The sequence below is a fragment of the Solea solea genome, chromosome 17 (genome assembly GCF_958295425.1).
Source record: "Solea solea chromosome 17, fSolSol10.1, whole genome shotgun sequence".
Taxonomy (NCBI): domain Eukaryota; kingdom Metazoa; phylum Chordata; class Actinopteri; order Pleuronectiformes; family Soleidae; genus Solea; species Solea solea.
Genome location: NC_081150.1, coordinates 6,433,931 through 6,448,142, shown reverse-complemented (window position 1 = coordinate 6,448,142; position 14,212 = coordinate 6,433,931). Strand labels below are relative to the sequence as shown.

General features: G+C 41.8%; 1 protein-coding gene across 1 annotated transcript in view; it reads right to left on the bottom strand.

The window, feature by feature from the left end:
• atad2b (ATPase family AAA domain containing 2B) overlaps positions 1–13,623 on the bottom strand; it is a 64,657-nt gene extending 51,034 nt beyond the window's left edge. Inside the window, exons 1-19 of the mRNA XM_058613130.1 lie at positions 13,308–13,623; positions 10,870–11,036; positions 10,647–10,678; positions 10,396–10,543; positions 9,836–9,935; positions 9,602–9,725; positions 9,164–9,322; positions 8,981–9,056; positions 8,788–8,889; positions 8,560–8,671; positions 8,307–8,422; positions 7,941–8,115; positions 7,694–7,782; positions 6,771–6,930; positions 5,538–5,628; positions 5,053–5,364; positions 4,281–4,425; positions 663–849; positions 335–520 (exon numbers count right to left, since the gene is read on the bottom strand). Coding sequence (XP_058469113.1) covers positions 335–520; positions 663–849; positions 4,281–4,425; positions 5,053–5,364; positions 5,538–5,628; positions 6,771–6,930; positions 7,694–7,782; positions 7,941–8,115; positions 8,307–8,422; positions 8,560–8,671; positions 8,788–8,889; positions 8,981–9,056; positions 9,164–9,322; positions 9,602–9,725; positions 9,836–9,935; positions 10,396–10,543; positions 10,647–10,678; positions 10,870–11,036; positions 13,308–13,406 — 2,580 coding nt within the window. The 5' untranslated portion in view covers positions 13,407–13,623. The remainder of the gene's footprint in view (positions 1–334; positions 521–662; positions 850–4,280; positions 4,426–5,052; positions 5,365–5,537; positions 5,629–6,770; positions 6,931–7,693; positions 7,783–7,940; positions 8,116–8,306; positions 8,423–8,559; positions 8,672–8,787; positions 8,890–8,980; positions 9,057–9,163; positions 9,323–9,601; positions 9,726–9,835; positions 9,936–10,395; positions 10,544–10,646; positions 10,679–10,869; positions 11,037–13,307) is intronic.
• Positions 13,624–14,212: the final 589 nt, after the last annotated feature.

The window sequence follows — 14,212 nt, the reverse complement described above, 5'->3', positions numbered from 1 at the left end:
GTGGGAGCGGAAGATCTTGACTGTGATGCCCTGTATGTGTCCGCTCCTGACTGTGATAGAGGTAAGGAACCTTTGAAACGTGTCTAGCCTCCACTACTATCGTATTAAAGGAATTTCTTTCATCAACAGCAATTACGTAATCAAAAAATGTAAGATCAGGCTCCATGTAAACCCAAGACATCAGTGTGTGTGTGTGTGTGTGTGTGCGCGCGCGCTTGTCCCGCTTGTGCCAGAAGTGAACCAACTGTACCGTACTGTACTACTGGACGAGTTGTGCACTTGTGATCATATGAGTTTTATTAATGCCAGGTATGAACAGTGCCTGTGTTTGTACCTCTTCTGACAGGTGTGAGTAGTGAGTCTCAGCAGTGGCAAGGATAAGGACCGGACTGAAAGAGGGCACATCCTGTAGCAGGGTGAGGAAGGTGCTCTTCACAGTGTCACCCACTTTCTCCCACCACTCGGAGATATGTGGCATGAACACCACGCTGGGTACACTCCGACAGGCCTCTCGGAAAACCTACGACCACAGAGATCAACCAAGATCAATCCAAATTAGTACAAGTCACTATAAACCTAAAACAAGCAAATTTGACCATCAATACAAATCCCCTTGTGTGCGCACACACACACACACACACACCCTCTCTGTGGGTACTTACCTGAGCACATGACTCTTCCGGTGTCTTAGCACTGACAGAGTAGAGTGTGGGCAAGTCCAGGCGGTGCACTGGCAGCTTGTCCAGATGGTGCAGCAATGCAGGGGCCAAGTGGGAGCTCTGTCCTGAGCCAGAGGGCCCGGCCAACAGCAGACGAGGCCGGAATGCTGAGGGCTGTTGGAGGGCAGAGCTGGAGGCAGATGGGAGTTTATAGTCAGCACAGTAGACTTTACCTGATGATCACTGACAAAAGGTTGTACTGTATTTGAAACAAGCATTTTTTTTTTTTTTTTTTTTTAATGATTTGCAGCAGTAGTTGATACCACTTTGATTAAACCTAAATACAGTGATAGTCTCTACTGTGCAACCACCTCAGTACCTGTTATATACCAGTAAAATATTGGTTATAATAAAGACTCTCCCCACACAGTTTGACACAAAAAGACAAAACTGGGCAATTACATCACTGACCAATTGAGATAAGACACACATTAAGTAATGACTTAACCTCTTTAGAAAAAGGGATGGAGTATATATATGAGACCAATAAAAGACACAAAAATCTAATGCAATATTATGCTACCATCGTTTTTGTAGCGTGTCGATACAGTAGAACTTTCACAAGGGCAGGATTATATATAAGCAGGGCAAATTGATGAGAGACAAAATATCGCAACATCTTAAATGTAAATCAGGATAAAATGATATCCAGATAAGATCTGAATAAGAAATGTGTTTTAGTGCCAAGTTAAGTGATTAGATGAAGAATAATAGAGGCACATAAAATCTGGACTAACCTACAATTTCCACTATATTATATAATGAAAAAGAGTTAAGTCCTCTGCTGTCTAATAGGACTGGTTTCACAAAATTGATTTTCCCCATTCATATCAATGTTTATTTCAAAGACCAAAAATCAACTGATAAAAACACCAGAAACTTCATGGGAAGCTGTGTCTTCAGTGTCACTTCAGTGTTTACGATTGATACACACAAGTTTATCAAATAGTATGTTGGTTAAGATGTCCAAAGTTTGGGAACATTTTGAGAGAGTGAAGGATGACCCCAAGAAGGTGATGTGCGAGACAATTGCTTACTTTTTACAGACTTTTTAAAATAATTTCTGTTGATGTGCAAGTCCCAAAATTCCTGGTGTGATGTGATGAGCAGTGGAAGTTGAAGTTTTAGCTGATTTTTCCCCAACACGTGACTCTTTAATTGCTTTGTCGCACCGCTGTAAAATTAATTTACAGCCCCTTTCCCACCGCAGGAACTTTTCTCATTTACCCAGGATCTTGAAAAACCTTGCTACGTTTCCACCAAAATTACCCAGGGAAAAAAAACTTTGACTCGAAGCGCAAACTTTCCCCGAAAGAAGTACCTACTCGTGACTAGGGACCTGTGCTGTGTGCTGAAGAATGCTGATTGGTGGAACACATTTTTCAGCTGTTTCCGTGTTGCCAACATAGCAATTTCAGTATTCAGAGCCCTCTAGTGACTTAAAAAAGCGACAAACCTAGCGACCTTTTCTGGTGTTGTTTTAGAGACAATGAACGTGAAAGCATGAATCCTTCTAAAGGTCTTTGCAAAGTAAGAATTTATGAGTGGAAAACAAAAAAAATTATATCATGGTCCGTCTGCGACCAGAGCAAGTTTCTCACAAACACAAACACTCAGCTGCTGCGGCGGAGAGCGAACATCAGTGACAACTATTTTGAAGCTTGATTTACACACACACACACACACACACACACACACACACACACACACTGTCCCACTGAAGCTCCTTTGCAACCCTCCTCCGCACGTCTTGATGTAACTACTTTGCTGTCACTTTTTATGTAGACATTAATATCTTTAATGATGTACCAGTTACAGAGATCCAAATGATGTACAATTTTGCAGTTTCACTAGTTCTGTGACAATCTCATCACCAAGCAAAAATGGCATGGAAACAAATATATCTTTAAAAGAATTTTGAATAGAATCACATTGAAAACGGAGTCAAATAGAAATCAAATTGATGGAGGAAATCAGCGGCGATACCCAGCCCTCATATTTACACACAGACTACAACCTGACTGCAGCATAGGCTCCAATTACAGCAACTTGTGAAGGTCTGCTTTTAACACTGTTCCACAAAACCTACTGAGAGTGTTAGATGAGCCAGCCTGTACCCTCATCTGGCTCGTGCATGATTTGTGGCCCATCTGTGACTCCACCTGCAGGAATCTGTCACTGACACTCCCAAAGATTCCTATTATCCTCCATTGTGGCACAGAAGTCAAACAAACAAGATTTGACTACTCAGCCAGTTAACCTTGGCTTTGGGACCACTGGGGAAGACATAGAGCCGATAGGCATTAAGTGCTGTTTTGTTGACCAGCCAATAAAGATTCTCTACATCTATAAATATGCATGTGCCTGGAGAGATTTTTTTGTGCTTGAGTAGGGAAAATTACTATCTTAGTTTTCCAAGCATAATGTGTAAGGCTTGAAGATTTGAGCTTGATTACTGCTCAATAGGTCCATCAATAAAATGGTTTTAGTAATTTGAAAGCAATAGGTCAGTATTTAAATAACCTAGTTACTTCTTCTCAGGGGGAAGCAGATATTGCCACCCTGGATTTAGAATCGTAGAATCACCTTCTCGTTCTGCACTCATGCTGCCTGTGAAGTGACTGGGCTTTTCGCTGTTGATTCATCTTATTATACAATATGAGGAGGTTTCTGATGACGTCTAAGATGTGACACTGTATCAAATCAATTGCCAGATTGGACCAGTATACCACATTCTACCACTGGATGTACCAATTAACACGAAATAAGTAGAAGCCCAGAGTGAAGCATCACAACTATGAGCAGGACAGAATGGTGCATCCTGTATTTACTACAGGGACTTCAAATACAAAATGATCACATATTGGTGCGGTTAAGTTTGACACGTTTTCTCTCATCATCACCACAAGACAACACATGAAATCTATGGTAGAGACAACATACCATGGCCTATGCACCTCTTTCCACCACCCACTCCAGAAATTGTATCTCCTTCAAAGTTGTTAGCCTTGGCAGTAACAGTCAAATTGTCATTTACTTTGCAACTAATGTAATACAAGTTGAAATTGGCATTGAGGAGCTGTCGGCATGAGCTGCTAAAGTGGGTTGCATTTTAATCTTCCAGAACCTGACAAAGGTCAGTTAAAGCTGGTTATCATCAAATATGGTTCCTATGCTCCTAAAACAGAACCAGGACAGCTTGACTGATAATTGACCCAAATCTGTGTCCCTCTACTAAAAAGATAACTGCATTTCCACAGTGTATGAGATCAATATTAGTCCCTATTTAGTACCTGACACATGTGAACTAGATACTAATACAATGAAAACCGGTAACAGTCTGGCTTGTACTGACAAAAAGTGATCAGCAGCACCACTATTTTTGTAAAGCAAGATCTTGTGTGTGGGATTGTAGGCATGTTGTTTTATTCATTTACTTATCAGTCTTCACTTTATAGAAGACGACTACCTGCTTGGAAGAAATGTAAATAAACTTTCACTTTCTTAAACATAACAACTTTGTAACCAAGCACCCATGAAAAGGTTTTTCTGTGGACTCACCGAGAGAAATGGAGGAAGGGTCTGGGCACTACAGAAGAAGACCGTTTTGGGGATGCAGCAGGCTCGGCTTCATAGATGGAAGCAGAGCCTTCCTCATTGTCATCTTCGCTGTAAAATTCCTCTTCAAGCAGTTGATTGTCACCGCCTAGGAAAGAGAGGAAACACTGCCCATCAAGCCATGCATTTGCACAAAAACGTATTTACTGGAATTACTGAACAATAATGGCAGTAAACTTAAGGTTGTTTCTAAAGAATTTAATCGTGAAAGTAACACTATTGATGACACTAATGTGGCCATTTCACCAGAAAGGTAAGTGTAAAAAAAGAGATCTGGCCTATTAGGTGAGATCTAATAGGAATTTAAAGCAAAACTGCAACCTGGGAAATTCATGTTGTGATTGGGTGCAAAAAGTACAACCCTGGGATTGTGCTGCACTGCAGTTAATCTGGTGAAAATGCTCTTGTTGACTGGAGTGGGAGCTCGGTTATTGAAGTGCTCACAGAATGACTGGTTATCCAATCTAATTTCTGAATACTCAGGGGGGGACGTTTCACCTCAAGTTCTGTGTACAGTGTGTGAGGGTAACATAAAGTACTTGATTATCTCTTTTTCCTCACCTCATTACAAAAGTGCCAACAGGGAAAGCACACTAACAAGTTAGACAGGTGGCAGGGGAGAAGAAAGCAGGAGTCAAGGTGGGAGAAGCAGCAGTCAGCAGCTTGAAAGTGAAAACAAAACATTACAGCTCAAACCACAGTCCCAGATCCCTACCACGTGAGTTGTCCCTGTCAGTACACTGAGCATGGGGGAAGACTCGGAGCAGAGCTTTCAGCACCAAGGAGAATGAGCTAGCCAGTAGGGGCCTGAGGGTGGGGGACAGGACTCGGCCTGGGGGAGCCAGCGCCCTCTGGGAGGCTGGAACGATTGTCCTCATGGCCTTGCTGAAGTCGCCAGGCCCCAGGACGATGGAGGTGATATCCAGCTTCAGTTTGACGCTGCTGCCGTAGATCTGCGGGTAGCAGCGACGTAGTGCCACCAAAGTTGCCTCTGTACAAAGTGCTTTGATGTCGGCCCCACAGTAGCCTAAGAGCACATCAGAGTCACAAAGATGGATTAATATTTCATTGGTATGAAATTCAGCTTTACAAAAATCCCACAATTATATGAATGACAAGCCCATGTGTAAAGTAGCCATATGACGTGACACTTGCACAGTAAAGATGGCATACAGTTTTAAACACATATATCACTCTTACCAACACATTTCTCTGCAAGTTCTTCTACAAATGGCCCAGCCAATTTGGGACTCCAGTCTCGTGTGTGAATATCCAAGATGTGCTTTCTGGCCTGAAAAGAGGCAGGGGTAAAATGGCAGAAAGAAAAACAGAAAGAAATACAGAGTTAGTACAAGAATTCCCTTGTCGCCTCAGTGCAACAACATCTCAAAAAACACTGGCAAAGTAACCGGTTTAGCTCCCACTCTTAACAAAGGCGTAAGATGCCGTAAGAGCAAGTACTGAATTGACAAGGTGTACTGATGAGAGAAGTAGTTTCCTTTAAATTCATACCATAAGAAATTATAAAATCAAACACTGACAGTTGCATGACTAAGTTCAACTAAGGGGCTCGCTCACACACACTTCGGCATAATTATGCTCTTCAGTTCATTGCTACATCTCTACAGGACAGCGCTTTGATGATGCTGCATTAGAAACAAAGTGGTCTTTGTCACGAACGAAGGGCAATGGGTTTCACCACCTTTCATCACATCATCTCCCTCCCCACTGAAACAACACAGCTGAGCCAGACTTTATATCAGTCTCTAACTCGGGCAGTACCAGGAGGGAGCTGGACTTGAGTGAGCGGAAAAGCACATCATTTGCACAAAGGCGAGGTTTTCAATCAGGTGGAGGCGGCACACTACTGGTGAGCTCAGCCGGCAATGGCCTGCAGATTAGTCTGATTACCAATCATCCTACTGTGTGGAAAAATGATGCAAGCTGACCCATTAAAGAGGGTCAAAGAGGAGGAGGCACCTCCACTGAACTGTTCATCACTGACACACATGTAACAGTCTTGTTAAAAGTCGTCTTACAGCGTTTAGATTATTATAAAACAAATGGACCTTTTTTTATTTAACAGAAACTTAAGGGGCATCTCTTTCACACGCATATCAAAACATCAACAGCAATTAAAAACAATAAAGGAAACTGCTTTACTTCAGGGTATTATTTCACCATTATCTCCACTTAGGTATGCATGTAGTTACATCACTGTATGTACAGTTTGTGATTTGTTACATGATGGCTGTACAAAGACGTAGAATCAGTGAAGGTCGTAGGATGCAATCTTTTAGGTCAACAAATCAAACTTCATTGTTCCTACAGCGTCTGAAGTTCAGTAAAAATCAAGACTTGATGTGACGACACTGATAGTGTACATGTATGCATGGCCGCTGCACACAATATTGATGTTATAATCCTTCTCACCTTCTTGTCGGGCAGGTTGAACAGAAACTCCCGGTCAAAGCGTCCAGGCCTCCTGAGTGCTGGATCGATAGAGTCAAGTCTATTTGTAGCACCAATGACCACTATCTCCCCACGACTGTCCAAGCCATCCATCAAGGCCAGCAGAGTGGATACAATAGAACTGGGCAGAGGGAAAAAAGGTGATGTGACAGATTATTATACATTTAATGTCACACTTAGCAGCAAAATCAGTATCCACTCGCGTCTATAGCTGACATCATGCAGACATCGAGAGCCCTTGTACTTTTTGAGACTGAATCAATACTGACAAGACTTGTGAATGGCCAAATACAAGTATAACGAACAAAGCAGTGTGAGGCAAAAATATTAACCGTTTGCCTGTTGAATGCATGTGTAGATTTACCCAGCAAGGCAGAAACAGTAGCTGTGGTATTTAGTGTGCATCTTCGTGAGGGGCAACTGCAAGTTCTACAGTATTTGCATAATAAGATACCTTTCTACTAAGGCTCATGCTGAACGGTCTAAAACTGATGTAAAAACGTTATAATACAGACTGCTACGTCTGCTAAATGTCAATCAAACAAATGATGAGAAGTACTTAAATCCAGCCAACATCTCCTGAAAATAGAAGCAGTGCACTGCTGTCACATTTCTGGCAAACCTGTGCCACCTTTTGGCAAAGAAAGAAACAGCAACAGTTTGACCATGAAGACAGGGTGGTATGCAAATGTGTGCACAAGTAAAAGCAAAATAAAAAGGACAAATTAATGGATAATTTAAAGTTTGGTCTAGGTGACTTGTGAGATTTTTCTTTGACATTATTCACAATTCTGTTATTTTCACTTTGATGGCTATGTGTACTTAGTATACAGAATAGTTGTACAGTCTTCTGGGACATGAGGGTTAAATCATATTTGTCTTACCTGTGTATCTGGTCCTGCCTGCTGGAGCGAACAGGAGCCAAACCATCAATCTCGTCAAAGAAAATGATGGATGGCCTCATCAAGTATGCCTATTGGACAGCATACATGGAAGACAAGGTCAAAACAAAAAAAAAAATTAACTGGAAAAAAAAATACATTCAATGGATAGCAAAAAAGGCAGCTAATAATGGGTACTATGGTTACAGCAAGAAAGTGCCACCTTGACCTCACAGGAGCACTGACTCACCTGATCAAAGAGCAGACGCAGCTGACGTTCCGATTCCCCCACCCATTTGCTGAGGCAGTCGGCTCCTTTCCTCATGAAGAAGGAAACTTTCCTGTCTCCCTGGCTACATTCATTGGCAAGTGCTCGTGCAACCAGGGTCTTTCCTGTACCTGGTGGGCCGTAGAACAAACACCCCCTAAAAAAAGAATTGAAAAGATTAAATAGCTTTAATAGACATATTTTTTTTCTACATTCTGCATATTTCTATTCTATTGAATGTGCTGTCTATTAACAGACAGACAATAACTGACTTTTTTTTTGTCTGTCAGGAAATACAACAAAACAAAAAATATAAAGATAGTTGAATTCTGTTCTCGTTCTTCTCACCTGGGAGGCTGAATCTTGAATTTCTCAAAGATCTCAGGGTAAAGCAGAGGGAACACTACCATCTCTTTAAGTGACTGAATGTGATTACCGAGGCCACCCACGTTGTCAAATTTCACCTGTAGAAAGAAACACATTTCTCACATCGCCTGCAAGGACCTCTGCAAAATATCAAACAATACATCTTCCAACTTGTAAGGCTCAAGCTACAACTCTACAATACAGCTTTTTGGCATTTATTAGCATTTCCACTCACAGAACTATCAAGATTCATGGGATCCACATCGGCCAAGCTGGCACCCACTTTCACCCTGTCACGCAAAACCCCACTAGCCAGGTTTTCTGCCGTCAAGTTCATTGGCAAACATCTGTGAAACAAAAAAAAAAAATGATCCGAGTGATTACGTCTATGGAGTACCTAATCTATAACAGAAATAATGTAATAGGAATGTTTCGATCTAAGCTGAAGTATAAGAGCAATCACCTGTTTCTAGCGCGGGTCATGCTTTTGCTTTTCCTCCGCTCAAACCGCTCTTCATCCGAGGACGAGGTGGTGTCACTGCTGTGAATGGCATGTTTCTTCACTCTGGACAGGAAATGAGTACACAAACGTTTTGTCAGCAAACCTCGGAGTTCATTAATCGTGACCATGTTTTCATAAACACATTTGTGCTAACCTTATATGGCTTCTTCTTGCAGGGGATCTGTGGGTATCAAAAAGTGAGGGGTTGCTCTGTCTTCTGCTCACAGGCTCTGAGAAAGCAAACCCAAAGCAAATGTTTATCACAGATAACGTCTGAATAAAAACATTAAATGAAGTAGACAAAATAAGATACAGTTAACAAACAAAAATGTTTTACCAATAGGTGGTGCCTCGTATCTCTGCACCGTCTTGCGCTGCCTAAGGTTGTATGGTCTGTCATTTTCCTCTCCTGCTTCTTCTGCTTCATCCCCTTCATCATCTTCGTCATCTTCATCATCATCGTCCTCTGCATCCTCCTCTTCCTCGCCGTGAGATTCTGAAATGATGAAGAGATGTGAAAAACACAAAAGACCTGCAACACTTTCACAATGGACTGATACACATTGACAACATTTGTCGAACAGAGTCACTGAAAACTACACAACTTTGCTCTTTGTGAACAGAAATGTGTGTATTTGCAAGAGGGGAAGTGAGTCAGATTCCAAGTGTTCACATTCTCATGTCAGGTGTACGCCGATAAACAAAAAGCTGTCCACTTTATCGGGATGGAAATATAAACACAAGGTCTATGTAGGCCTGAAGAAAGGACACTGACCTTCTGTCCCTTCTTCCTCTTCCTGCTCTGTTTTGCCCATGACTTTGTGGTGTGCTGGTATGCTGAAATTGCTCCTGCGCATAGATTTCCGTCGCTTCACTCGGGAGTACATGTCCATGTTTTCCTGAAAGTGCAGCACCTTGAGGTCATCACTTGTTTTCACGTTAGATCATAACACAGTAGTGCTGTACCTTTCTAGCTCTGCTTTATTTGCCGGAGCATGGCCTCGCTTACCTCCACGGTGTCTCCAGTCCACATGCGAAGTCTCTCCACCTCACGGTTCTGTCTGATGCTGCTGATGTTGTCCATCTCCTGAAGGACAGCCTCAGCAGTGCTGCACATACACAAACACAGGCACAAAACAAACTGAAGGCACCTTAACAAAAAGCACACCATTGGTAAACATTTTTGTGCATGGCACATTATCTGGAGTACACTTCTGCAAAAACACATGGTTTTTTAAGAAAGACGCTGAAAGTTAAATATTGACATCTGTCTGAGAGATGGAGCAAAATATGTGGTTTGTTTTAACTCTTGTAACATTTATTAAATATATTGCATAGAGTGACAACAGACATGGGTGAAACAACATGAATATTTTTGACAACCTTAAAGCTGAAGCTCTCGAAAGACAAAAGCCCTGGACACCTTAGCAATAAATTTAACATATAAGAGGTATATTTTCAGAGGCTCCTGGGTTAAGTACAACCAAGTTGATCTAGCCATGTCCATGTTCTTTCCTTTCCTTCTTTTGGCACTGCAAAGAAATGTGTTGCAATGAAAGTGCAAGGTACCTGTTGACCAGCTGGTCAAACAGCAGGCTCTGGTTGAGGTGTTGAAATTGGCTTTTTCTAACCCGGCAGCTCCTCTTCAACTCCACGTGGCCATTCATTCGAGAATGATCTCCACCTCCGTTGTCCTCACTCCGGTGACTCATATGGGCTGCAGCATTGACAAAAGCTAAATTAGGGGCCAATAATTTAATATTTTGCTTTTCAATTGTATGTATTCAAAATAGAGAACAAAATAAAGAAAATGACATTACCGTGCCCGTTTTGCATTATGCGAGAGGACAGCCTATGAATTAAACAAGAAAGACAATAAATATGGGCATGTGCAAAGAAGACTGCAAATAAACACACACACAACACTGCTTGAGAGCTCATGTTCATCTCCACTAACTTGCATTATTGTGAAGCACAATATTATGCACTGCTGTCATACACTACAAAAATACTTAATGAGTTAAACAAAAGGCAGCAGCTGACCTGGTGTGGTAGGTGGGAATGTCCCAGCTGACCCTCTGACCCTTAGTTTGAGGAGATGGGGAGGTATCACTGGAGCTAGGCTCAGAGGTAATCTGCCGCCGTGACCGCTTGGAAGGGGGAGAAAGACGGGGACTACTGGGGCTGCTCACATCACTACCGGGATCCTTCTGCAAAACAAACCACATACCAACATTTAAAGCTCTGGTGCAATACTTGTGTCACCCACATGAGGAATTCTGAGTAACTACCAAAACACTGTCAGTGTGTCTCAATATCACCGGTGACCCCACACCACCCTCTGCTACCCAGTCGCAATAGGCATTTATCCTGTCAAACCGCTTATTAGGGCTGAACAATTAATCGAAATTTTATTTGAATCACAATAGAGCTTACTGCAATTTTCAGAGACGCAATATTTGTTCAAGCCAAAATATGATTATCTACACACATTACACTACCGACTGAAGAGAACATCTATGTTCCTCACAGAGCTGCACAAATATCACACATTAATCCTTTTAAATATGTTTTTTTGAATGAAAATGAGAATGATATAAAAAAAATACCATTCCCTCTGATATTGCGAATCATATCACAATCACATTTCCTGTCAAAATACTTGCAATTAGATATTCATTCAAAATTGTTCAGCCCTACCACTTATCGTTCAGATTTTATTAGCAGTAGAAGCCCCTTTGGAATTTTTTCATAGGTGCTTATTGGCCATCTCACCCACAATCAAACCATTTGCAGCCACCTCACTTTACTTAGGATATATAGCCGTTTGTTGCTGTTGTCCTTCCGCCTTGCCTCTGTCATTTATGTTTAGGTTAAAATCAATTGAAAAGACTTTTAAGAGTTAAGTCCAAATGGCAAATCCAAAGTAGAGACCTATGATGAGACAAGACTCCTCAGTGTTCTCTGAATGACAACCTAACACCGACCAGACACATGTCCTTGATGCTCCACCCTTCACTGCTCAACGTCACTGATGATATCAGAACATATCTAACTGTTGTTATAGGCAACTGTCTGCAACACAATGCCTGCAGAGGGGTTCGGCTAACAGGTTCAGTAGATACAGAAAAAGTGCAAACTGCACCAACAGGGAGTGAACCTGGCAGCTGCAACTCTAAATCACCATTCAAACAAGCCAAACAAGCAAGTAACAAATAGGGTTGGGCAATATTTCAAGAGCAATAGAGAAACTGAAATATTAATTTATTCAGTTGTAATAAAATAGACTAATATACGTTTGCATGCCATGTTCATGCATTGCACAAACAAGAGTATAACACGTATTATCACACCAAGTATATTGTTTTTCTGTTTCACAAGTGTTTATAATTTCCTGCCAATGAAGAAGTTTAAAACTACAATGAACTTTTATTTAGCAACTATGTCATGAGGGCTTCACATAGTGAAGTGCATGTAAGTGTACAAAAAGAATTTGAAACCATTTGAACTTGGTAAAGTGAGAACATTAAGATGTATCTTAGCACAAGCCAGGAATTACACGAGTCTCTATAATAAAGTACAAATTGTAGCCTAGCTGACTAGTAAAAACTCCAGAACGGCCAAATGGTCAGCTCGACGAATGTAGTTGTTAATCTGAGTTGAACGCTCTAATGACCGTAAACGACGTGTGAACGCAGAGCCTCTTGGCTTGCATAATCTCAATGTTTACATTTTGAGACAAAGACTGTCAGAGCGCTTGTAGGTCAGTCGACCAGGGTGAAGACAGAGCCAATATGAACTGTGTCACAAAGTAGTTCAATATCGTCCGATCTAACGTTATATCACTGATTTTAAAACACTTATTGTAAAACGACGATGTAGGGGTCTTCGGGGGTATTTTCAACCGAAAGTTCATCAAGTTCAAACTTGCTAAAAACGGGACTTGAGCCAGCCAACTGTTGTGAACCCGAGACTCCCTTCCCCCACTGTAAGCTAGCGGACTAGCTGCAACCTACAAATGTTAGCTCTAATAATTGCTTCATCTGTCCGCATTTGAGAGAACAAATATACAACGATGCCCTCCAGGGTGGTAGCATTGAGTTCTGCGGACAACACCATGCCATATTCATTGATGTCTTTAACTACGGTGCTAATATACAAAGGAGACAGTGGAACAAGTCAGCCGGCTACAACTGCCAAACACAAAGGGAACTCAAGTTGGGGCTAGCCAGGAGTTCACACCACTAGCATGTCATTTGACAGCTGTGCAATGCGTGTACTGTGAGCGACACACGCGCGGGTAGCTGCGTTCAATTCTTTAATTGTGTGCCTGCGTGACTGAGCGGGTGTCAAGTTCAATAGGGCTCGTATTTGTCTGTGAACGATGCGTTTGCGTGGAGTATCTTGAGGCCACGGCTACAGCTACCTAGCCAACTAGCAGAACCCGCTAGCTCACCGGCTGAGAAAAGAAACCGGCTTACATGTTCATCAGAGTTTCGCTCGGATCTCGACGACGACCTAGTCCTCGAAGAGATGAAGGGGCCGGTGCGCACCCGCGAGCTTTTCCTCGTGTTCACCATCTTATTTTTCCTTTTGTCTGCCCTAACTGAATCTCTCTAACCGGCATCAAACACTGGCTCAGTGAGCGCAGCATCGAGGAGGCGCCATCTCTCTCTCTCTCTCTCTCCCTTTCTCTCTATCGCTCTATCTCTCTCTTTCTCTCTCTCTTTATTTCTCTGTTCCCCTCTCTCTCTCAGATGTGGGTCTGGTCGGCAGGTGCATTCATTTTGTGCTGACTGGACATTTATTATCACAGTAAACTAGTGACCTAGTTACCAAAGGGATTCCATGCAAACGTCACAAAGAACATATAAAGGCACTGCAAAGACCTTTATAATAATAACGGTTTGTGACAGTGATAGTGACTGAAATATTTGCAGCAACATCAAAGGAAAACTATGAGAATGTACCCTAAGCTACAGGAGAATACTACAGTCTATACTTTAGCACACTTTTTTTTGTTTTTTTGTTTTCATGTGAGGGTGTAGCAGGGCAGTGTATCCCAAACCTTCTACATGTACAGTGTACTGTACAGTATGTATTATTGTGTAATATTTTATTGTTTAACTCATTGTAATTTGTATTTTCTTCTGATGCAGACTCTAATTATTGTGACCATCTGTTTCTAAGAGAAATGTGTTTGGTAAATGAATCACAAGTGTATTATAAGCATGTTTTGTTAAATAAAACTTGAGTTAAATGGACCCAGTCTAAGATGAGAATGCTTGGTGGGACCCTGGTTCTCAGGTGATGGGACAGCCTTTCATTTATTTATTGCAATTCCTTCACCAAATGTGTTCCACCTCCTAACATGAGGAGGTGGATG